Raw genomic sequence first — 24,471 nt, forward strand, 5'->3', positions numbered from 1 at the left:
CCAGAGCCCCGAAGGGGCAGCACACAGGTGTGGTCCCAGCTTTGTGGCTGGACCATTGCTGTGCACTCAAGGTGGGACCACGAGCTGAGGCGGGCGTCGTGTCCGCCCGCAGTGCCCCCCGAGCCCTGTCTCACCTGGAGTCATTGAAGGTATGCCACTCGCCCGTCACTGGACTTCGGCAGTAGGCTGTATAGTGGCCACCCATGGTGGTTCCGGAGTGATTGGACACAGCGTACAGGTTGTAAACAGCGTGGTCTGAGGAGGAGACACAGAGGAGGAAGCCATGGAGGCCCTGCTTGTCTTGGGCCCCCTCCTGCCTTGCTCCCATCTCTTCCTACCTTGTGCTACTTCCTGCCACCCATCGCCCTCCCTCTGTGTCCTGGTCCTTCCCTGGCCTTCCCTTCCCTTCCTACTCGGAAATACTCACTGGTGTTTTCTGAGGCGAATTCTCTCAAGTCCAGGTCTCTTAGTGGGAAATTCACAAATGTTGAGAGCTTGCTGGTTCGTATCCTGGATTCTGAGAACCGCTTCAGGTCTGGGATTGATGTGAGTCAAGGGCACACAGTGCGGCCAGAGAGGCCAGCTCGTGGGACCCGAGTTCCACGGGGGCCACTGTACTTTCCTCGGAAGGCAGAAAAGCAAAGGCAAGGAAGTCCACAAGTTTTGTTTTTCCTACTTTGCTCCCCTCGCCTTTGGTCCTTTGCCATCAGTTACCCTCAGAAATCTGGTCCTAGAGCTGGGGGTGTGGCCAGTGGCAGCACGCAATATGCTCTATCCCCTGGGTCTGAGCTCCAGCAAAAGCAAAAATCAGCTTCCTGCCCTGATGGACCTTAAGGATACGGAGCACCAAAATCTTTGGGAACCTCTGGATGGAGAACTTCTTTATACATCGCTTTCTGGCTCGGCAACGACAGCATGTCTGGAAGGCAAGACAAATGGTGCTGGAAGGAACTTGGGGAGAAATCAACTCCCCAACTGACCTACCGCACTGGCTTGGTTCTCATTGTCACTGAAGGGCAAACGTACTGGCTTCTCATCACCATCAAGTATATCCTCTTTGGTAAAGAGCCTCATGCAGTCCATCAGTGTCACCTCAGGGTAACCTCTCTGTAGGGACAAAAACCAAGGTAAGGGTGGACGATGTGGAAGGGCAGGTGTGGGTGCCCTGAAGCTGGGGTGAGAGGGGAGCATACCTTAGCAATGGGCAGTGAGAGGTCCCAGAAGGGATCGAAGACCGTAGAACAGTAACCACAGTCAGTGCACGTCAGGGAGCTCTTCAGCTGCCCAACAAAGAGATCTGGGGAGGAAAAGGCCAGCAGACGCTGAACACAGGCTGGGCCCTGGTCCTCCTCAGGGCTCCTGCCCCAGCTTATCAGATGTGGGCAGAGAGGCAGGGATCCTGGGAAGAAGAGGAGTCCTAAGGGCTTTTCACGCTCTGCTCAGGCCAAAGCAGACACTGTCAAAGACACTCCCTGGTGCGCACTCACCCCCGATCCGACTGTCTTCCCGCTCCAGGTACTTCCTCCACATCTGTCGCCCTTTTTCATCATCGCTGGGAACACACAGAGGAAACCATGTCATATTTAAGGGTCTATCAATTTAGATCTTTAACTTTCAAAAGCAAATCTGATTCTCTTCAGATCATTCATCACCCCCAAGAAGTAGGTAAACACCCAAGCTCCCGAAAGCCCTGCTTGCCCGCAGTGTTTTCCCCTCACTTACGGGAGATGATCAAGGTTCTCGTGGCTGGACTTGGGCCTCACCGCCACTCGGTTCACTTCATTGTGGAGTCCGTCCAGGAGAAAGCGAAGGAACTCTTGAGCATCCTGCTGACTGAACACAAAGAGGAGCGTCAGCGACGCCTCTGCACAAGACCCTGTGCCTGCTGCCGCCCAGCCTGGAGGACGTGCTGCGGGGCCTCACTTGTAGCCAACGAAGCGTGGTGCGTATCTCTGGATCTGGGTCTTGAACTCAGACGGGCTCACCACGTCGTTGGGGCATGAAGTCCATATGGTTTGGATTAGCTTTGCGAACTCTGTGGGTAAGCGGAGGGCAGAGGGGGTGTGGAGGACAGGTGAGATGTTTTTAAATGTTTACAGTACATGTTGGCTGTACATAATGACGATCCTTTGGGGAGCTGGTACACACACGTAATCCGTTTGCATTTTTTTAACTCCCACTTGCCCTGCCTTCCTCCTCCTCCCACCATCTCGTTTCCCTTTTCATTCCCAGAGGACACCTCTCCCTGTAGAAAGTATCACCTGACATAATCTACTAAGAAACTCTGAAACTAGAATTCCAACAAAGTGTAGGAGAAAAAAAAAAAGAATACAGAAACACAGAGGAGAGGTGCATCTAACATCCAGCCGGCAGTGGCGCGCAGCACTGGGGTGACAGGGCTGGGGCCTCCGGTCCTCACCTTCCATGAGGCCTGTGTGCACACTGCTGGTGTGGCTGAGGTCCCTCATGTAGAGTCTCTGCAGACAGTAATCCCTCAGCTCCCGAGTGTTGCTCAGGCACTGCAGAATGGAGTTCATGAAGCACTGAAAGAGACCAGCCAGACCATCAGCGCTCTCCGCGGTTTGGAGCATGCCCGAAGGCCTGTGTGTTGGAGGCTTGGTGCCTGGCCTGCAGACCGCTGGGAAGTGGTGGAAACTTGGGAGGTGGGCCCCGGAGGGAGGCCGTCAGGTTATTCGGGCTGTGTCCTTTCTTTTGTCTTTCCAGTCCTGGCTATGAAGTAAGTGGTTTTGCTCTGCCGTGTTCTCCTACCATGATATGTGACCACTGGCCAGGCCTAGGGCCACTTGACTATGGACTGAAGGCTCCAAAAATGTGAGCCAAAATCAATGTTTTTTTTTTTTTAATCGGTACCGGGGATGGAACTCACGACCACCTGCTTGCAAGGCAGGTGTTTATGCTGCTGAGCTAAATCCCCAGCCCCCAATCAATTTGTTTTTTTAATAAAATAAGCTTTTCTTTACAACTTGATTTATTGAGGCCTTTGTTACAGTGACTGAAAGCTGACTAACAAAGTAGGGAGAGAAGACCCTCGTCTGGTGTCTCTATTGTTTGGTACCAAAGGCTCGGGTTCATTTACCCAGCAGGGAGCCTTCTCACAGCTTCTTTTTTACTTCTTTTTCTAAGTGAAAGGGACGAAATAAGGCCCCTCTATAGGCATGAGTGACACAGCTGGTTATTTACTGTAGAGGTGTGCAAAAGGGTGTGGGCGCTGGGCACAGAAGCGGGTGGGGGGAGACAATGGGTGTCCCTGAAGAGAAGGAGCCAGAAGAGCAGCCAGCTCACAGTTAAAGGGCAACTTCCTTTTAGCAGTGCTTTGGGCTGCGTGTGGGTGAGCGAGGGCCTGGTGATCCTGCGCACCATCAGAAAGGGCAGGTACCAACTGCCTTAGCGCAGAGTCAGCTGCAGCCAGGAGGGGACCTCTGGATTAGCTCAGTCAAGAGAGTGGAAGGGGGCCCCACGAAAGCAGTGGACTGGGAAGAACTCACCGTATTCCCAAGGTTTCGAAGGCCAGCCAGACCCTGGGGGCTCTTTGAATTCTGTAAGCAAATAACACACGGCATGGCATTACGGATGAGGCGGATGAGGCGGAATGAGCTGCTGGTCAGAGCTATGTGATACATAAGTATCTTTCTCTCTTCAGGACTAGTCTATGCATTTTGGAGGAAAGACTGAGAAATGGCTGTTATTTTTCAACATACAACAAAAATACTCTTCTGGACTTTGCTTTCAGGACTCTGTATCTCTCCATTTTTATGTTGCTTCTTATCACAGTGAAGACTGGTGATTAGAACCAGATAACAGTTCATAGATCTGAGTACATATCTGATTCCTGGTTGCAAGAAATTTTAAGAACCAAATCTAAGCGCTATCTCCAATGACCTATATTTGTACTAGATGCCCAAAACACACAGCTATCACAACAGGCTCTTCAAGGTGGTTATAAAAAGCTGAATGACAGGACACACTAATTGAGTTTCCATCATCAATGGGGAAAAACTCGAATCTCTTCAGCTTGGAAATCTCAGGTCTGCCTGCCATTCTGAGTTGTCAGAGACAGGTGGAATTCCTTCTGGCTGAGCTCAGCTCCTACGGGCTAATTAAAGGCTGGGAGAATCCTCCCTGCCTGGCTCTGGTTTCAACATCCTGACTGGCCAGTGGCTGGGGATCCTTGAGATGGCAGATTGCACCAAGCAGAGGGAAGCACCTGCTGCAGGTGGCACCCTTCCTCTTGTTTCCATTGTGGAGGGTGGTGAGGGGGTTGGAGCGGGAGCAGGTGCTCGATCATGAACCTTGAGCATTGTTCCTCAAGGTTTTTCTGTAATCTGGGGCAAACCCCCAATGAGTCAGAAAACCTTCAGGCCGAAAGGGCTTAAGGAACAGTTTGCAGATGAGTCTGCCACCCCCTCTTCTCAGGGAGGGGATCTGGGAGCAGGCAACTCTGGAGCAACACTGGCTGGGGCATGCGTGGGGCCAGCTCAACCCCGATCAGAACAGGAGCCTGAAATAACTCAGCTAAAATTACTCATGCTGTGTGCTGTCAGCCTCATAGGCTGTCAGCAGCTCAAAGCCCATGAGATTGTCAGCTTGAAGGGGGGAGGTGGGGATGAGCGGGCTGAAGGAGGGCTCCTCTCAAGAACTGCCTCGCTTATCCTACATGCAAGAGGATCCCTGCGCTGGCCAGTTGTCAGGGCCAGCATCAACAGGAAGGGTCTCAGAAGAGAGACCTGGCTTAAACCTGCAGCTAAAGAGAAAGCTTACTGGCAGCAGGTGGGCTGTGAGCTAGCAGTATATGGGGTACCACACTAAATTTGAATCTTACCTAGAGGATAGCCTAAAACCCCCACGATTCTCCGGTGGCAAAGATCTTAACAGCATTTTCAGGCAGAACTAGTGAAAGACTCTCCCAGGCCCCAACGAAAAATGCTGCACGCGTTTCCATGTTGCCCATTTGGAACGAAACTGACACGTTAAAGCGTGCCCACACAGAATGCCCACTCTTACACTTATTTTTGGCAGTGCTTACCCCCTGTGCCTCAGACGACATCTGTCTAAACAGGCTGTAGCTGCAAAGCATTCTACCACTGGTGACCATGGCCATGTCCGTCAAGCAGGGCCCTCAGCTGAGACAATATCACTGAGGATGGGAGACAGGCGTCATCTGTCTACAGGGGCACCCCTGACTTAACTCTTACCCAGCAGCTTGAGGGCCAAGAGCACTCAGTCCTCTTGGTTCCTATTCCTGAGGATCTAGAACTTCTACTGGCCTGGGAGAGGGGGAGATGGGAGAGGCTCCTTTAAGGCGTCCTTAGGACCTGTTGTTGATTATTTGTTTGTTTGTTTTAGGGTGGGAATTGTGAGTTAGTTTAAACTTTCCTGAGCTCAGAACCACATACTGATTCTTAAGCGTTCTGTGTAGATGGTGGAGGGGTAAGAGGGGCTGGGGGTAGGGGCGGAGGGGAGAACAGGGCTGCTGCACACCCAGCCTGATATCCTGCCATGGACAAGAAGACAGGAGTTCCAGGGAAACTCAGCACTTTCCATTACAGAGAGGAACAAAACGTCCCAGGAGTGACCTTTCTTACAGGGCAAACAATCCTAACTCAGAGCTGGCAGGGAGGGAGAGGCTAGAACTGGAGGAGGTGGGACAGTCCCTGCAAGGCCACCTCTCGCAGGCAAGCAGAGGTAGTGACTGCAGCTGTTACCCTGGGACTCTTGTGCAGATGCGCAGATTTTGGATCTGCTTTCTTGACACTCACCATCAGTAAACCTGGTTTGATTCGTAGCAAGCACTGGTCTAGACAGTAGGTGCCACCTTTGCAGCCACTAAACAGGCAGCATTCCCCTTCCAGGGCAGGAACTGCGGCTCAGAGAGTGGCTCCCACATTAATGCAGAGGTGGCATCTAGAGACTGGGTCAAGAAAGGCCAGCTGAGGTCTTATCTTTACAGAGACTCCAACTATGGGCCTTCCTGCATGCCTCACCTGTGCCACAAGGGTCAGCCACGCATCCTGGCAGCGGCCAAGGAGCTCGGTGTGGCCCTGGCACGGGGTAGGATAAGCACTGCCAACACGGGCGCTGGTGCCTGTTACATAAGATCTGTCAAGCCCAGGCCCCTTCTCCCTTCTCCGTGGGGACAGCACCCATCTAACCCCAGCGTTCCTCTGGGCAGCCGTTTCAATCCCTGGATTCGCTGTCCGCTTGGAACAAGAGAGGACCAGGAAGAGGAGGAAGTTGCCCTCTTTCACCTGTCTCCAACTCCTCTGCCCTTCACAGGGTCAACGGACCCTGTCGTTAAGCTCTGGAAGAAAGCCCTTAGGGAAAAGATGGTGGCCCCTCTGACCTGCCTTCCTTGGTGGGCTTTGGCCCTGTAGTAGTCACCCACAGAATCCAGCCTGCTATTCTCTGCCTGTTCTGTCACACGCCAGCTCCAGTCAAGGTTACACTTTCCCGCACCTGTCCTGATAGGTGCCAGGAAAGAGGAGGCCGAGAGCCACCTGGTGCCTGGGGTATCGAGAGCGACGGGGTAGGGGACTGGGACCTCGACAAGAAGAGGGGGCTGCAGGTAGGCTTGTGGTCACCTGGGAAGGGGGCATTCCTGGTCAGGGGACCCTTGGAAAGGTGGGATGGGAGCTGGGAAAAACCCGATCCCCTCACCGAGGGGCGCGCAGTCGGCTGGCTGGTGGGGGGAGCAGGACTCGGCGACCCTTCGGCGGCGTGGAGGTCCCGGCAAAGGGCCCCGCGTACCTTAGCTTTGTTGAGCAGAAGCCCCACGAAGGTGGAGATCAGCAGGGACGGGGAGAGAGGGGAGCGCGGCCGCAGCTCCTTGGCGAGGGCGGGGAAGGGGGCGGCGGGGGGCTCCTCGGGAAGGGTCACGGTGTAGGAGGTGCGCATGCTGGGGGCGGGCGGTGGGCTCGGCCCCAAGCCTAACGCGGGCCACGGGGGCGCGGGGAGTCCCCGCACGACGCCACAGTCAGGATACCAAGGCGAGCGAGGCTGCCAAGAGACACGATCCTCGATGGCCGGCAGTAACCGTAACGGCTGGCCAGTCGCGCGCCGCTCCGCCTCAGCCTCCGCCGAGAGCCGCCAACCGCCCGGCCGCGCTCGCTCTCCAGCCCACAGGCTGCCAAGCCGGCGCCTCGGGCCCTGACGTCACCTCGGGGGCGGGGCCGGCGCCAAGTCCCGCCCACCCGCCTCCGGCACGCGGACCAGAGCGAGGTCGCCGGCCGCTGTGCCGGCACCTCCCGCGGCGTGCACCCCTTCAGCTCGCTGCAGAGAGCTGCAGGCTCCTGCGAGGGGCAGTGTCGCGGCGTGCCGGCCCGGTCGGCCTGGGACTCGCGCAAATCGCCTTGGAGACCTAGTGTCAAGAGGGTGGGCTTCTGTCTGGGCAGCATACAATTTCCAACTTTTTTGGGGAACCTGGGGAGCTGTAGATTATCTTGAGAACTTGACAGAAGTTCGGTACTGGCTTCAAGGCAAAATGCACACTGCATAAACCTCCATCCAGTATTCAGGGGGTCTCAGGCCCTCTGGACATCCAACATCTACACAGTCCTTGGGGTTCAGGAGGCCCTGGTTAAGAAGATAAATTTACAGGACTTTGGGACTAGCGCCCCTCTTCTTCTTGGCCTAGTTTGGTCCGTTATCGAGAGACAGTGCACCTTCATTAAGGTCCAGTAGGTCACTGGTCTTTTTGGCTTCAAGAGAGAACCTTCTCTGGCCTCTTCTAACCAATTACCCATTTCTACCTCTCCTGGAACCTCAAATTTGACTTTTGTGTGGCAGGTCCGGGGAGAAAAGGGCTGCCGTTCCACCCTAAGTGCAGCAGTGCTTACAGACCAGAGGTCTTTAGGGTTTTATTTCTGATGCTGTGCCCCCCACACCTAACAGAAAAGCTCAGCCTAGAGAAAGTGTCTTGTTTGGAGCTCACTGGCTATTTTTAGCAGTATTTTTAGGCTTAAAAATACTCAGAGAGGCAGCAGTGTGTGCTGTTATTCATCTATGGGCTCCTTCTGTTCCTCCTGGTGGGCACATCCACACATGTACACGCACACTGCACACATGATCACAGCCACATGGGGATTATGCCCGGGATACATGTGTGGGCTGTGCACAAGGCCACCCACAGAACAGCAATTTCAAGTGCTGCTGGGAGGGAATCAAGAGGAGTCTAAACCCCTGCACCCTTCAGAGCAGGGGGAGGAGCTGCAGGGCATTCTGCCAGGTGATCCCTGAAGATGCACGTGTTAGGAGGTGTGATATCCAGCCCTAACCCAACCTGGTCTCCGAACACAGTGACAGCCCTTTTCTCCAGGCTTCCTTCTTTCCAGTCATACCCTTTCCAGCAGGTTTTAACTGTGTGCACCAGTATCGCATCTGATCACATCATTCCTGCTCTGAAGCAACCAGTGCGCCTTGCCAGACCCTCCGGGAGCTGTCTGTAAGGCTGTCTCTACGTGGCCACCTCCCACTGCTTCACCCTCATGTGCTCCTCCTGAAAGCAACTGACCACCTTCTTATCCTGTGGTTAAAAACCAAAAATTAATCCCAGCACTCGGGAGGCTGAAGCAGGAGGATCGTTGCAAGTTTGAGACCAGCCTGGGCTACAAAGTGAGTTCAAGGCCAGCCTGAACTGCTTAGTGAGACCTTGTCTCAAGACTACAAAAACAAAGAGCCGGGCATGGTGGCTCATGTCTGTAATCCCAGCACTTGGGAGGCTGAGGTAGGAGGATCGTTGCGAGTTCGAGACCACCCTGGGCTACAAAGTGAGCTCAAGGCCAGCCTGAACTGCATAGCGAGACTCTGTCTCAAAACAACAACAACAACAACAACAACAACAACAAAAAGAAACAACAAAAATAAAACTGATTCTTTATTAAATGCCAGGCTTTGGTCTATGGGTTTATATATCCTAGCTTATTTCCATAACCGTACTATGAAGTACTATAATTATCCCTATTTTATAGGCAAACAACCTTATGTCCAGAGAGGTCAAGTGAACTGTCAGGACTGCAAAACTAATAAGAGAGGAAGCAGTGTGTGCTGTTACTCATCTATGGGCTCCTTCTGTTCCTCCTGGCGGGCACGTCCACACATGTACACGCACACTGCACACATGGTCACGCCACATGGGGATTGTATCTGGTACACATGTGTGGGCTGTGTACAAGGCCACCTACAGAGTTTGAACCCAGAGTTCAAACCCAAAGATCTTTGAACTTTGAACCCAGATCTGCCTTACAGGAAAAACTCATGTTTTTAACAAGGACTAGAAATCCTGGGATGCCCTTCCTGCTCTCTGCCAACTTGTAAATTTTGCTCATAATTTATATCTTCCATAAAGCCTTCCTTAGTTAACTCCATCCAGTTCTAAACACTCTTATTACTGCATATTTCCAGTCTTCTAGCACCCAGTTTGTGTACTACTAATTTATCTTAATATGTTTATCTTTGATTTACAAGTGTTTCTCGGAGTTCTGTAAATGGTCTTACGTTGTGTGTGGCTTGTCAGAGTTGTGCCAATTCACTAGAGCCTCCTCCAGGGGAGGGTTGTCTGTGCACTTAGTGAGATCTTAAAGAAGAAGTCCCAACCACGCTCTGCTGGGAATCCCCCAGTCTCAAAGGGTGGAGCGTAAGTCTGGTTTTGCCCGCTGAGCAAGTGCACTGTGGGTGAGGCAAAGGCCCAAAGGTGCACACTGACTGCAGCTTCTGGCCTGTATTTCCATGATGTGACGTAAGCACTGCAACCCCAGGACATCCTGGCATTCTGGGGAAGAAGAGGTTGCTGGGAGTAGGCGGGCAGATGGGAAAGCGCTAGTACGCACGCGCATTGAGAGGTCTGGATAAGGGAAAACAGCACACAAGGGGTCCAGTCCTACCCAGCAGGTCCAAGTGCTACCAGATGCAGCCAATAAAGGACTGTGGCTCATTTCCTACCCAGTCAAGTTCCTATTAGTCCTTGTCTTTTCAGTGTCACTTTTTGAGTGGGGACAAAGTTGACAGTCTCTTGGGATCTGAATCTGCCTCAGGCTGTAGACTTTTTTCTTTTTTATACTAGGGATTGAATCCAGGGGCTTTGCACTAAGCTTTATCTTCAGTCCTTTTTAGTTTTTTGAGGCAAGTTTTTTTTTTTTTTTTTTTGGTACTGAGGATTGAACTCATGACCTTCACACTCGAAGGCAGGCACTTATGCTACTGAGCTAAATCCCTGGCCCTTTGAGACAAGTTCTTGCTAAGCGGTAAGTTGCCTAGGCTGAGCTTGAGCTAGTGAGCCTCTTGTCTCAGCACCCCAAAATGCTGGGATTACAGGTGGGTGCCACCATGCCTGGTTGTGACTTTTCTTTGTGTCAAATACACGAAACTCATCTGAGCTGGGCTCATTCCTGCAGCCCACGCCTGCATTTCTGAGTCCGAGCTTGGCCTGCTGCTCAGATGGGATAAATGATTTCCTCCACCTCAGGTCTTTCCTGGCATGAGACAGATTATACATAAAATCAGGGCTAGCTCTGCTGTTCTGCTTCTTCACATCTGAGTGAGCAGTGTGGTCTAGGATTTGGTGATAGTTTTTGGGCTCGGGTAGATATTTCAAGGCCAGTGCTGATGGGACAGACTGGTGGCTTAACTGATTGGCAGGTGATCTGAGGCTCTTTTAGGAGGTCGGCTTTTAGCCACTAGTGTTCCTTGGGGGAGGAGGAGTCATCCACCCTCTCTACCTGCCGGAGGAAGCTGTGCTTCCCTGTGTGACTTGGACCTCCAGAGGCTAAATGCTCTGTTCTCCTTCAAGCCCAGGGCAGCCTGGCTGGAACCAGCCAGATTCCAGAAGCCACACACTTCCTCCACTTGCCTCTACCTCTGTCTGGGGTGCCAGTTTTATGTAGTCACTGAGGTATGAGGGGACAAGGGGTCACATGTGTAGCTCAAGGCTCTGGACACAATGTTCGTTTCCAAAGCCAGTGGTCAGTGGAGCGGTTCTCCCAGGGGCAGGGAACATTTTTCCAGGCTTGGATTAATTTCTGCATTGCTAAGCCCCACTCCGGCACCACATTAACTCATGGAGACATCCAGGAGTGGGGGTGGAGAGGGCAGGGGGGATGGATGGTGCTGGGGACCAACTGAGCAATGGAGTCTGAGTATGGCAACTTCAAGGCCACCAGGTCACAGCCCACAGCAGAGCTTCACGAGAAGGGGACATTGGCACCTTGCTATTTCTAATCACAAGTCACAAACTTGCTGTCTTTCCTCCCAGGCCAGTGCTAATCCTGCTATGGGAGTTGTCTCCCTTCATGTCTCCTCTGAGTGACCTTGTGTGGCCCCCAGGAAATTTGATCTCCTTAGAGTGGCTATGTAAGCCTGGGAGCTAGTGAAGACAGGCCTTAGGGTCTCAGGCTGCTAAGCTACACAGACAGGACAGCAGGGTGTCCAGCATGGCTGAGTCCCTAGAGTGAGAAGGCCAGGGACAGAGAAGAAGGTCACCTTCTCGCCCAAGGAGCTCTTAAGCTCCTGCCTTTCTCACCTTGTTCTCTGCAGAGAACCTCAGCTTGCTGCGGGGCAGCACTCAAGTCCAAAGTCCCACCCAGCAGCAAAATCACATGACCTCAGTTTATATAATCGCCCTGTTACTGAACAGCTGGAACCCAGGGCTTCAAAAGATGAGTCAGCAGCCCCAGTGGCAAATAGGACTCAGGTACTCAGGTTCCACTGCTCCTTAGAAGCAGGTTCTGAAGCAGAAGGCAAGGTGTGGAAGAGACTGGGGACCAGTGAACAGACTGGCTCAGAGCCTCAGGCCCTGATGCTGTGTCCAGGAGCAGGTTCCTGGCCTGCTGACTGCTGGGGAGGGCGCTGGGCTAACCCCTGGCTCTTATTGGGGAGGGGAGGCCTGGGCGGGACCAGTGCAGGGCTTCATCCAGCAGGCAGAGCGCCAGGGCTGGCAGGGAGCAGCTGGAGGGGTGGAGCCGAGGAGGATTAGGAAGGATTGTAGGGGTTAAAGCGCAGTCCTGGCAGGGTTCAGTGGGAACAGCTTGTCCTACCATAGGCCTGGGAACAGAGAGGTAGGGCAGAGGGGGTGGGGAGGTGGTTGGGACTCGGGATCCTAGTTCTCTCCACCGGGCTGAGCCACCTGGGCTGACCCGGGAGTCCCCAGTGGCTCTCCCTTCCCCATCCTTGTTCCTTTTGACTCATCCGTCTGGGTTTGAGGCAGATAGTAGAACCTCAGGACAGCCCTTCATTTTCCCAGGGCTGAGCTGTACCCCACAGTCCGGCATTCTGTGGGTGCCTACACACGGGGACAGAGTTACTCAGAATTTACATTCCTCTGTCAATTCTTTATTCATGCTCAGTGGAGTCTGTCCAAGTTCACGTTGGCTGTCACTGGTAGTGAGGGAAGGAGTCTGATTGGAACTGTTCTAGTCCTGCTGGAGGGCCTGCAGGTGACCTTCCTTTCTGAAACCCAGCTGTAGTTCGGGTCAGCCATCCTGAGACACCCTGCTGGTGGTAGTGGGGTGCATAACTACAATCTCAGCATTCTGGGAGCCTGAGGCAGGAGGATCACAAATTTGAGTTCTGCCTGGGAAATTTATCAAGATGCTGTAAAAAAGCCGGGTGTGGTGGCTCACACCTGTAATCCCAGCACTCGGAGGCTGAGGTAGGAGGATCGTTTCGAGTTCGAGACCAGCCTGGGCTACAAAGTGAGTTCAAGGCCAGCCTGAACTGCATAGTGAGACCCCATCTCAAAAAAAGAAAAAAAAAAAAAAAGATGCTATAAAAAAAATGTAGGACATAGTTCTGTGCAAAAGGCTTTGGGTTCAGCCCCTATTACTTATTAATAATACTTATTAATGCGTGTGTGTGTGTGAGAGAGAGAGAGAGAGAGAGAGAGAGAGGTGGAGAGAGACTTTGACAGATCTTACTCGATCAATTTTGTTCCTCTTACATGGGGATTCCTACCCTGTGACCCCACCTCCACCCTAGTCAGTGCCCTTTTTTTAAAATCACCTTCCCATCCCCGGGTTTATCTATCTTTTCTTTTTTTAGCCCTGGGCATTGAACTCAGGGCCTCACACAGGCTGGACAAGTGCTACACTACTGGTCTGTGTCCGCAGCCCTCCTTTTTGAGTTTAAACAAACTCTTCTGCCTGTTTTACTGCCTTTGGATTCCTTCACAGTCATTATTTGCTTTGTGCCTCTTGGCATGCCTGTGGGGTAGGCAGGGCAGGTGTGATCACTCCCTTTTATGGATGAGGAAATGCAGCTCAGCTGATTGGTGTCCAAGGTTAAGAAAGCACTGTACCTGCCAGAGGTCATGGGCTACCTGCTCCAGCCTCAGATGACCTGTCCCTTTTCTGCCACTGCTAACACTTCAACCTGGGCAATCTCCTGCTGTGCGGGTTGAAGAATGTATTTCCCCAAGGAATTGTGAATGCCCAAGTCATGATCAATGGCTCAGGCACATCAGGGCTGACGTGTACCGAGCATTTACGCATCCAGTACCTTCTCATTCCTCACAAGAATCTGTCAAGTGGGAATTGTGGACATTCTTGTTTTACAGGTGAGGAGACAGGTTTGGAAGTGCAAGGACCTGCTGCAGTAGGCTAGGTGCTGAGTACTTAGCACTAGGCACCAAGCACGGTGCTAGTACGCTGAGCTCCATAAATGAAGGAGTGAGTTGCTTTTGGGTGGGAAATAAGGATGCGGGGGTACTGTGCTGCTGCTCTGAGGGCCTCCCTCAAAACTCCTCTCACCTGCTCTGAGTGGGGTTGGGCCTCTTTGGGAAGGGGCAAAGGGTAGCACTCTCCTGGGAGGGCTGGTATGTGCAGTGAGGAGGAGGCAGAGTCCCAGTGGAGTCTGGCTCCTGGTAAAGGGATAATACTGCTCTCTCACGATGGGGCGGAGGGGTGGTATTGTCTATAGTTGGCTCTATGACACTGAGGTTGTCAGCATCAATGTGTGCTTAGAAATCACCTGGAGGGCTGGTGACAAGGACATGTCCAGGCACTATTCTGAGAATTAGAGTCAGTGGGCATGCACTCTGCAGACCCCATTTGGAAAAAGCACTGCAAAGTGGGGAGCTCCTGACAGGCTCTGAGGACCTAGGTTTGCACTGAGACCACCGTGGACAGCATCATGGCCAATGGGATGCCACTCTGCCCCAACCATGGCATGCTGTCTTCTGAGACTGTTATGTGTCTCCCATCCCAGCTCTGTCCTGATACAGTCTCATTTCTGGCCACACTGGCTCTCCAGTAGCCAGCCCTGCCTTGACAGGATCCGAATGTTCGGGGAGACACAGCTTCTGTGTCTCCCACGGCACTTCCCAGACAGCCCGGCAGAGCCAAGGCTCTCCAAGAAATGTGATCAGTGTCCTCTCAAGATCTCTAGTTATGACATAATTCACGGTCTGTTGGCAAGTGCCTCACCCCTCACCCTTGACCCTTGCTCTGCTGGCCTGGAGAAGTGCTCTAAGCAGCATCTCTCACTGTGGCACAGTTGTTGTTGTTTACAAAAGGTGTGTCTCATGGCAGCGGGGTGCTACACAAGGTAGTAGAGGACACACAGCACCCAATCCTCCTATCTGTATGCTTGCTTATTCACCTGCCTGTCCATCTGTTTGTCTGTCCGTTTGTCCGTCCATCCATTCATCCACGTACCCCTTCCTTCCTCCCTCTCTCCACCCACCAGCCCACCCACACACCCATTCATCCATACAATCAGCTAGTTCCCTGCTGTGCAAGACACCTGGCAGAGGACCTGGAGACGGGATATTTTTACAATATCGAGAGCTCGCCACCTTATGGGCACACTAATAACTACAGGAAAGGCAGACCATCGCAGTGCCCAGGAGATGTTTGACCAAGGATTAGATGTGAGGAAAGCTGCACCAGCCCTTGGCTAGACTCTGTCAAAGCCTTTTCCATCCCAGGCAGGGATGGAATGCTGAGGTATTAGATCATCTCAATCCCTACTTTCCCCATTATTTCCTCCAAAGACACAGGAGTCCTGGGATCTAGACACTGTAGGCCCAAGCCCACCAGTGTCAACCCCTTCTCCAGACGTCTTATACCAACACCGGGAGGCCCACTTGCTACAGGGAGCACTGGTGGTCTGGGAGCCTCAGCATCAAGCCCCAGATGGGGCAAGGCCTGCAGAGGACCATGACATGTTGGGTGGAAAAGGACAAGGGGAGAATGGCATGGTTGGATAGCTAAGCATTCCAAGCACACTGCTGGGTCACCCTCAGTTTCGCAGGTCTTTGGGGGACATCAGACATACTGAGATGACTTGTTTCTCATTTCTCCATGGGGACTACTATTGATCATGAGGCGTCTGTCCCCAGCCTGGCTCTTCCACATGGCTGGCTGCCTCCCCAGCCCATTACTAGGTCCCCAAGGGTAAACTCACCGTAGTGTCTCGCCCTGGGGAGCTGGAGCGGCTGGGCCCAGGGATCTGGCCCTTTCCCTTCTCCCACAGCATGTATCGGCCACTGGGTCGGTAGGTGGGACTGAGGACTTCAGGAACTCGAGAGGGAGAGGCCTGCAAGTGCATCTGGGGTGCGCTGCCTTTGTGCCCATAGTTCTCTAGGTAGTCCTCCACGTAGTCAGGGCGTCTGGCTGCCTGGTAGAGGCCTTGCAGGGCACAGAGCTCCTTTCGAGTGCGGGCCAGCATGGGGCTGCGGCCCAGGGTCCCCGAGTCTATCCGGTAGCTATCTGAAGTCCAGTAGCTATCTGAAGTCCGGAGGCTGGAGAAATCCTGGGCCAGGTCTGAGTGGCTGTTTGATTTCTTCTGCGTCAGGGTCATTCCCTGGTCGCGACTACTCATGGGCAGGTAGCTGAGGGAGTTGCTGGTCACTCCATAGGGAAATCCACTGCCCCCGCTGAGTCCGCTGCCTGAAGGCCGCTCAGTTCCCCGGGTCTGGCTCTCTGCCCGCTTACTACCCCCGAAGTCGGGTCTCAGCAGGGGGCGGCCCCGGTCATAGTCCAGGATGGAGGAGGGACCATAGGTTCTGGGACGGGGAAGGAAGCTGGTGGGGGGGCTCGGCTTGAAACTGAGCTTCTCCCTCTCCAGGAAGGAGGCAGCCAGGTTGGCCCCATAGGAGGAAGGAGTATAGGTACCATAGCCTGATTTGGCGTAAGGGGCATCTGTGTAGCGGGCTGATTCTGTGTAGCGCTTCAGGGTGGAGGAGAGCTGGGACATCCTTCAGGACAGCACTCAGTGGGGACTGGGAGCCTCATGGGCTGAAAGACAAGGAAAGGAGGTGTCAAAGGGCCCTGCCAGGCGCCTGCTGTGCCTACTCTGCATCCAAGATGGCCAGGATCTTAGGGCTCAACCCAGACCACTTCCTCAAGCAACTGGCTGGCTGCCGGGACACGCATGTGTACATGAACGCGGATGTGCACGCAGCCTTGCACACATCATGTATTCGCAGTTGCGCCCATGTGTTCAGGAGAGAAATCGGCATTAGCGTGTCCTGGCCACTCTGAATTCTCCCTTCAAAGATCCAAACATGAAAGTAGGCTGTGTCCTTTGCAGCCCTCTAAGCCATCCATGGTCTTTGAGCTAAATCCCATCTGGTTCTTCTCCTTAGCTTCTTCAGAGACTCCTGAGCTGGGCTGAGAACGTGGGACATTTCAAGAGTTACGCCAGCTTCCAGCCCTCTGGCTGAGGTGACCATCAGGAGACCTGCTGGCATCACAGGCTGTCTGCTGGAATGACCTAAAAATTGTGGGGTCAGCTCCCTGGCCAGACAAAAGAGGCGCAGGAGAGGAAGCGCTGGGGAAGTGGGTGGAGACTCCATTCCAGAGCTCTTCCCTGGAAACAAGAACCGCCGCTTGGTCCCCCAGTGGAGGATACTCCTATGGCAGAACCCAGTTTCTCACTGATCTTAATCTTCAGTTCTAAGCAGAGTCAGTGCCCTGTGGCCTCTCAGGGTTCTTCCAACAGGGCTATCAACTTGCTCCTGGCAGTAGTTGACTTGTGCAAAGGGGCCCCCTAGAGCCTAACGTCATGCACTGCAGACGCACTCCCAGGTGTTGGAACCTGTCCTGTTCCCGAAACCCCTTTTCTTGCAGCTGATGGGAGTCTGGTGAAGGAACACAGAAATCACTGAATGGAGAGCTAGGAGGGTCCTAAAGGACCATGCACTTTAACCTCTCGATTGTACTAGTGGGAAAAATGGTACTAGTTAGTCCAGGTCACGCCCTAGCAGTCAGATCTTTCAGGATGCACCCAGCCCTCTTTCCACATAGTTTTGAGTTGCCACCCCTATTGTAGGTGGGGGTCCCCCAGAGTCTTTCCAACATCTCCGTATGCAAACTTTATCTCCAGAGGAGCTGGAGTGGCAGAGGTGCTATGGGGGAGAGGAGCAATTAGAGGGACGCCCCTTTTTTGAGGGCCTGAGGAGCTTGTGGTTGGGGGCACTCCAGAAGTCTGAGCAGTGTGTGAGCGGCTGGTTTGGATTCCCTGTGACAGACTAGCTGGCCAGTTTTGCACTCCTCATTTAATCGTTTTGAGCTTTAATTTCCTCACCTGTGAATGAGTATAATAATTACCATCATGATTCTTGTCTCACAGGCTTGTTGTGGAGAATAAATGAGATAATAACACATGAAAGCACTTAACAATGACTGGTTATTATCTCTTCCCACAGCCCCTGCCAGGCAGCCTGGCTCCTCCCTTGGTAGTCTATAATAAAACCAGGGCTGGCCATCCTCTAACCTGGCCGGTTCAACCTCGGCTTGGATGCCAGGCTTTCCTCTGTAGCTCCCAGTGAGATAAGTGACACACAGCAGGCCCTTCGGCAGACACTGGCTTGGACAGCCCATAGGCGGCCTTAGGCCAGCAGAAGCCCAGCCCAACAGGGCAGAGAAGAGCCAGTGCCAAAACCCAAATACTGAAAATTTGGCAGGAAGTCCCGGAAATCCAATCCTAAACCAGGCAAGGCTTGGGATGGGCGCAGGAATGGAAATGAGCAAGTGGCAACTTCCATGTGGACCCCAGAACAGCACTCTCGGACTCTGCCAGGGCTCCAGTGATGTTCATGCCGGCACGGGGCAACCCTATCCCTTCACTGCCCTTTTCTTACCGGCCCAGGGGACCTCCACCCTCCTCCTCCACTCACTTGTGCCCTCTCCTCCCACCTCCAGGCGTTTCACACCTTTCTAGGAACAGGGGGCTGATCTCAGCAGGGAAACCACAGGGGAGAGGCAGACTAGAGGCTCACAGGTAGGTACAGGGGACCAGTCCTGCTCTGTTTCACTTTGGAGAATACCATCAATAATGCAAAGTCAAAGAGACTCCAGGTCTCAGGAGCTGGGCTCCTGGACACCAGGCAGCCAATCAGATACACCCCACCTCCAGAGAATGAGCTCATGGCTCCTCCCCACCACGGCTCTCCCTCCCCTTCCCCAGGCTCCCAGGCAATTGGTATTCTGTGGGCAGTGGCCCAAGCTGGTGACCTCTCCTGGCCTTTCTGATGACGCAGAAGTGCTGGGGCCAAACAAGGTACAACAGACAGGGACAGACAGTCCTGGAAGTGTTGGAGGCTGGGGGTGGAGTCATACCTTCTGGCCTCCAGAATCCCAGTAGACCTCCCAAATCCTGGCTCTCCTATCTGCTCCAATCTGGCAGGCAACTAAGTGCCAGGCCTCCTTCTCTCCCCAGCAGTCCTGGGAGTCACGGTATTACTAATACCCCCTGGAAGCTGCCATTCAGCTCTGACATCTGGCTTACACTCCCATGTCTGAGAAGATGGTTTTGCTGGAGCTGAGGCCTTGCACATATCTCTCCCTGTCACCAAACTCTAGTGAAACTCTTGAGGAAAGTTCCAGCAACTTCCAGGGCAGAAGACAGCTCAGGCTGGCACCCTTGGCATTACCTGGCACTGCTGTCCTTAGGGGCTGCAGAATACACCAGAGGCAGGAGCTGGGGCGGGGGCCCAGGCTGTGGCCTTGCTGCGCAAGACAGGGTCAAGACTGGCGCTCTCATGGCTGCGAGTCTCCCTGTTGCCACAGGAACGGCCTGGGCTGAATGGTTCTTTCATGGGGCAGTGGGAGGCCAGACGATTGGCTGGGATTTCCCGTACCCCTCCCTGCCCAGTGTGGGGCCTCTGCTGCCCGGCTCCTTTCACTGTTTACCCAGAGCTGGCAAGCACAGGCATGTGGCTCCAAGCAGCACCTCCCTAGGTGCCTACCACCTTGGACCACGGGGCCAGTCCCCTGCCCACAATCCTCCTACATGCCATCTTTACAAAGCTGCCTGGGTCTTTGTTTCTCTGAGATCCCCCATCGCTTTGCTCAGTTTCCCCTTCTAGGGAGGTACACCAGCATATCTCTGCACAGAGCTATTCAGCTTCCTGTGGGGACACCTGAGCCAAGCAGCTGTCACCTGGCCAGCTGGGGCTGTGCTCTATGGACCAGGCACCAAGCGTGCTCAGGACTTCACATGCAGCTTCTGATTTCATCTTCTAGGCAGCCTTACACCAACACTCACACGCCCTGGCTATGTACCCAGCATTCTTCCACACACACTCATGCGCCCAGTAGTCTGGAAGTTTTGGTGCAGCTGTGAGCTCAAACTCTTTCAGATACATAGATGCCTCAAACTTACAAACACCACAGGAAGGGTCAAAGTATGACAATTAAAATTTAAAAAATGTACCCACAATTCTGAAAATAAATATGCAAGAACTTTAGGAATTTTCTTTGAAGGGAACAGAGTGGGGGCTTAAACCCAGTGTGCTCTCATTCTAGGCAAACAACTCTGCCTCTGAGCTACATCCCTCATCCCAGCAGGGAAACTTTCAAATGAAGTTTTGGACATTTATACTACTGGAGGGACTGACACTTAAAATTTTGCTAAGACTTGCAGTACATGTATTGACTCACTTAATCCTCCCAGGTGCTATGATGATGTCCATTTTCAGAAATTAGGGTTCCTGGAAGTGATGTGGGTCTCCCAAAGTTAGGCTGGGAGCAGTAGCAGAGCCAGCTTGCGACCTGTGCTCTGCCTGCGACAGTCAGCAGAAAGCCACGACCCTGATTCCCACTTCCCGGGGCTCTCCAGGGCCTGGGGCAGGGGTGGAGACCTGTGGGGGTGGGGTAGGGAGAGGAATGCTACAGGTTCCAAACGTCTACTACCCAGAAATGGCATGGGGGTGGCAGACAGACTCCCACAGGAGCGGCCCTCTGGATTTTCCACCACAGGGAAATGAAAACGAAGCCAGGTGCAACCTGAGCACCAGCACAATTCTGATCAGCCATGAGATGGTCCAGGAGGCCTCCATTTCACCTGTGATGCCAAGGTCCCGTGTGTCCCCTGTCACCAGCATCTCAGGGTCACTGGGCCCAGGCCTGGTTATGAACATGCACCCCACCCCCAGCATATACTGGCCGAAGCATAGCCCATTCCCCAAGGTCCTATACTAGGTGAGTCAGGGATTAAAAGGAGCTATGTTCCCTTGGGGCAACCAAGCTCCTTGCGTCAGCTGGTCAACCACTGTCATTTCCTGTAGCTCACGTGAAGAGCTCCCTAACCTGCCCAGCCACGGGAGGAACTTGCTCACCAAGAATCCTAGGCACTCCTGGCCCTGGGGGCAGGGGGTGGGTGATAGCCCACATCCCAGCAGCCTCATGGCTCCTCTCTTCCAAGATCTGCTGTCTCCTGGAGTGAAGGCATGCTGGCTTCTGTGTGACCTTGCCACTGTCTGGATGGAGAATGCTGAGCTGAGTTTCTTGGACACTCCTAAGCAGGGTTAAGTAATTTTCCTCTTACCTAAGTGCTCAGGGAAGGTGAGCTGGGAGTCCCAGCCCATCTTGCAAGGTGCTTGGGAACCTCCACTGGGGTGACCTCAGAGCTTCCCAGAGCTCCTGGCTAAATGCGTTGGAATGCACTGACCCCAAAGGGTAGGAGGGTGAGTGAGGAGCCGTCTCCCTCCACCCACACTCTCTGACCCTTACTCCTAGCTGCTTGGTCCCTGGCTACACTGGGTGGGCACAAGCACCCAGCCCTGGCAGGTGCAGAGGATGCAAGCGGCGGGGGGCACCTCTATCTACTGCTCTCAGGCACCAGGAGCCTCAGCCTGCCCCTCCTCCACCTGTCCTAGCAGTTCTCTGAGGCCTTAGTACCTAGTGACCCACCAGCTTAGTGCCCCATCCTCTTGCCTGCCTTGTCAGGGGTCATACAATGAATGTGGGTCCATTTCTGTCTCTCTAGCTTCTGGGAGGTGGTCAAGGACCGAGGAGTGGGATTCGGGGAGGTGATATAAGAGACTGGAGATTAAGGCAGGTATCCTGATGGGTGGAGGAGTAGATGGGCTCAGGTCAGCATCTCTATAAGATGCTTCTTGGTTTGGCATCAGGAGATGTGTATTTTATGGGTCCAAAAGGGGAAAAAAAAAAAGCCAAGAAATGGGTCTCCAGGCAGGTATCCTCCAATTCTCTTTCCCACTCACCCCTGCCCAGGCCCTGTCCTGGTCCCCCACCCCAGGAGGGGAGCCCCATCTCCCTCACTCTCCTCTTAGGCTTCAGCCATCTTCTGTCTGCCACTGCAGTCTTTGGTCTTGTCCATGGCAGGCAGCAGGCCCAGTGGGCGGGCGGACTTTCCCATGCTTCCCTGAATTCACTCACACCTGTCCTCTAGACAGCCACCCTGAGAAGCTCAGCTACCAAAGGAGCAGCTACTGACCTGTGTCCGGGGGCACTGGAAGGGACCTAGGGGCTTCTTCCCCAGCAGGGCAGGGAAGGCAGTGGAGAGGCCAGAAGCCGAGTCTGACTTGGGGCTTGGTAATCCGGAGCTCAGGTTACGGCTCCGATATATATAGTATCTTATCTGACCTCGAAGCAGAGACAGCAACTCACTTGCATTCCAAGCCCCAGGAGAATTAAAGGGGCAGTGGCATGCCCACCTTCTGCCAGCTGTCTGGCTGGACCGGGGCTAGTTAGGAGATCTATCAGGATTCTTGGGAGGGGGTGTTTTGAAGTAGAGCAGTAGAGAGACTCAAGGGGAAACCAAAGACTGAAAAGAAGGTAGAGGCATGGAGGGGGGGGGGAACTTTAGCCAAAACCATGGAGAAGGTGGATTCTCCGGAGCTGTCAGTCACAAAATTAGAGTAGAAAAAGAAGCCTTATTGCTAGCTCAGCCTCTGGGCTTTTGAGAAAAGCAGATCTAGCTCCAGGGTGCACAGAAAGGCGAGCAGAACCGGCACTCTGGTTTCAGTCCACTACAGTTTTTTTGTTTTTGTTTTTAAAAACAGGGCTTGGCAAGGATTTACTAAGTATGCCAGGTTGACCTTGAACTCTAGATTCTCCTTCCTCAGCCGCCCCTGTGCTAGGATGACAGGTATGCACCACCTTGCCTGGCTTCAGCCTGCTACTTTTTAATAATGAACTTCTAGGTCTAGGCCCGAATTCTGGTTCTTTCTGTTATTGGATCTGAGCCAGCAGCAAGTTACTTAAGCTCTCTGAATCTTACTTAGTCTGTAAAACAGGATTATAATAACAACACTGTGAGGACGAAATAACATATTTGTACATTTCTTGACACATAGTAAAGATTCAATGATGATGATCCCATAGATTACCTAGTTTACCTGTTCTACTTAGCCATAGTAGTAGTAGTAGCAAGCGACCCTTCCTAGACCGAGAACCGTCCTAGCAGAAAAGGATCTCGCGGTTTCCTTGGGAGAGTGCTTTGTCCCATGAGAATGGTCCCTAGTTTCTCGAATTGGTCTGTGTCCCTCAAATGGAAAGGGCAAACATGCTACCCGGATGTCCGTCCAGTCCACCAAAGTGACAGACCAAGCCCATCCGGGCTCCTGCTTTTGCCTCCATGAAGGTGGCAAATGCAGCTTTCCCCAAACCACCCGGAGAACGCCTGGACTCTTTGGCGTGGCTCCACTCTACCTGTTCAAGAGCTCGGGATTCCACCGCCGCAGAGCTGGGCTGGCCGCAGAGTCACGAGAGGAAGAAGCAGGGTTCTTGGCCTCTCTGGCCTGGCTGCAGCTGTTTGCTCCCAGGATGATTCTCCTGTTTTTCGATGGCTCTCCCCGAGGACTGGGAGGGCCCAGGCTGACGCCTCACCCTGTTTCAGTACCCGCCACTGACTCAGCTTGGGTCCCCATGAGACACTGCCAAAGACGCCCTCATTCCAGGCCTCATTCCAGTCTGGCACGCGTCTACACACAACATCAAAAGAGTGGGGATGCCCCACTGTAGCCCAGCCACCAGCTCGCCCTCCTCTAGGTTTCCTGGCGGGTCGCAGATGTTCTCACGCCCCTGTTTGGGGAAAGTGGCTCCTACCGTCATCTCCAATTCGGCCCTTGCTCTGTAAGCACCCAGGTTAGGAGTTCCCCTGTTCACTCCCGCAGAAATGTTGGACTGGGTTGGCCAGGGCTTCCCTTGGCTGTTAAGTTGCTTGGCTGGGGCACCACCTGCCTTTTTCTGATTTGGGATTGGTGAAAATTTCAAAGTTGCCTCTTTCTGGTTTGGGATTGGTGGAAAATTTGTCCTTCCGCTTAGCTGCTGTCCTCCCCCTCCCCCCTCCCCGCTTTGGCGAACTGACCAGAGACAGCACCGGGAGATTTAGGAGCAGAGAGTAAGTGAGCTGCACGCACACCTGGGGTTGTCCGTGTCCAGGAGTCACTCTCAGGCCACATCTGCCAGAAGGCACGGAGACCTGGACCTGCCAAGGCAGCGTTCCCTGAGAACACATTGATCAGCACACACAGATGGCTCTCCCTGGCACCCTGGGCTGTCAGCTGGCAGCCCCTTCGTACACACACAGCTGGAGCTCCCCCGCACAGCTGGCCCTCGCCCTACATTTCTAGCGGCCTTTCTGCCGAGGCTGTCGTTGACATCTCACTTTCTGAACCTAAGACTTACATTGACCCCCGCATCCCCTTTCCCCGATCTCCGACAGGTGGCACGTACCTGCCGCTTCTCGGAGGATGGACGAGTCGAACCGGGCACAAGCATGGAGCTGCGGGTGAGTCCTGGCTGGTACTGGGGCAGCTCAGCGAGCAGCAGCTGACGCAGAGGGCTCCCTGGCCTGGGCTCCTGCTCGCCTCTCCCCCACCTCCTCCGGGGGCCCAGAAAGGACCTCCCGGGGAAACCGGCGCCACCCAGCGGGCAGCCACCTCATCATGCCCTGGCTGGCGAAGCCCCACCCCGCGTCGTGCGTCACCGACATACGTCACGGCTATTGGCTTGTTACTATTGTGATGTCATTAGAGCCCCGCCCGGCTAGGGTCTCCCAGGCAACAGATATACACAGAGAACCACGTGGAGGAAAAGCACGCCAGTTTGGAGAGGGTGGAGTACAGAAAGAAATTGGACTGGAATGTGACGCTACTGGGCAGCTGGAAGGTATTAGTAGTTTCACGGTAGACGGCTCTGAGCTTGAGCCCCGGTGCGTATCAACTTTCGGATTTTAGGAAAGACTTCACGTCTGGCTCCTTTCCACTAAAAT

At 53.6% G+C, this 24,471-nt stretch overlaps 1 protein-coding gene and 1 long non-coding RNA gene across 9 annotated transcripts in view; one reads left to right on the forward strand and one right to left on the reverse strand.

Moving 5' to 3' along the window:
* Usp2 (ubiquitin specific peptidase 2) overlaps window positions 1-24,141 on the reverse strand; it is a 32,061-nt gene extending 7,920 nt beyond the window's left edge. The window contains exons 1-13 of one of the 8 annotated variants that reach the window (XM_013155595.2): window positions 21,691-21,761; window positions 20,570-20,710; window positions 15,412-16,244; window positions 3,507-3,557; window positions 2,420-2,543; window positions 1,924-2,035; window positions 1,723-1,833; window positions 1,488-1,552; window positions 1,194-1,297; window positions 1,027-1,107; window positions 841-919; window positions 428-535; window positions 135-255 (exon numbers count right to left, since the gene is read on the reverse strand). In XM_013155595.2, coding sequence (XP_013011049.2) covers window positions 135-255; window positions 428-535; window positions 841-919; window positions 1,027-1,107; window positions 1,194-1,297; window positions 1,488-1,552; window positions 1,723-1,833; window positions 1,924-2,035; window positions 2,420-2,543; window positions 3,507-3,557; window positions 15,412-16,203 — 1,748 coding nt within the window. In that variant the 5' untranslated portion in view covers window positions 16,204-16,244; window positions 20,570-20,710; window positions 21,691-21,761. Of the gene's footprint in view, window positions 1-134; window positions 256-427; window positions 536-840; window positions 920-1,026; window positions 1,108-1,193; window positions 1,298-1,487; window positions 1,553-1,722; window positions 1,834-1,923; window positions 2,036-2,419; window positions 2,544-3,506; window positions 3,558-5,044; window positions 5,411-6,765; window positions 7,150-15,411; window positions 16,245-18,883; window positions 19,671-20,569; window positions 20,711-21,690; window positions 21,790-23,303; window positions 23,326-23,933 lie in introns of those variants that run through there. The other 7 variants (XM_063255923.1, XM_063255924.1, XM_003472764.4 and 4 more) reach the window with 7 other exon arrangements.
* LOC134477625 (uncharacterized) lies at window positions 11,077-17,622 on the forward strand. Its single transcript, XR_010049668.1, has 2 exons — window positions 11,077-13,561; window positions 16,595-17,622. It is a non-coding gene; the product is annotated as an uncharacterized LOC134477625 (long non-coding RNA).
* Window positions 24,142-24,471: the final 330 nt, after the last annotated feature.

The sequence above is a fragment of the Cavia porcellus genome, unplaced genomic scaffold, assembly GCF_034190915.1.
Source record: "Cavia porcellus strain 051 isolate PalLab524CR breed Dunkin Hartley unplaced genomic scaffold, mCavPor4.1 scaffold_9, whole genome shotgun sequence".
Classification (NCBI taxonomy): Eukaryota; Metazoa; Chordata; class Mammalia; order Rodentia; family Caviidae; genus Cavia; species Cavia porcellus.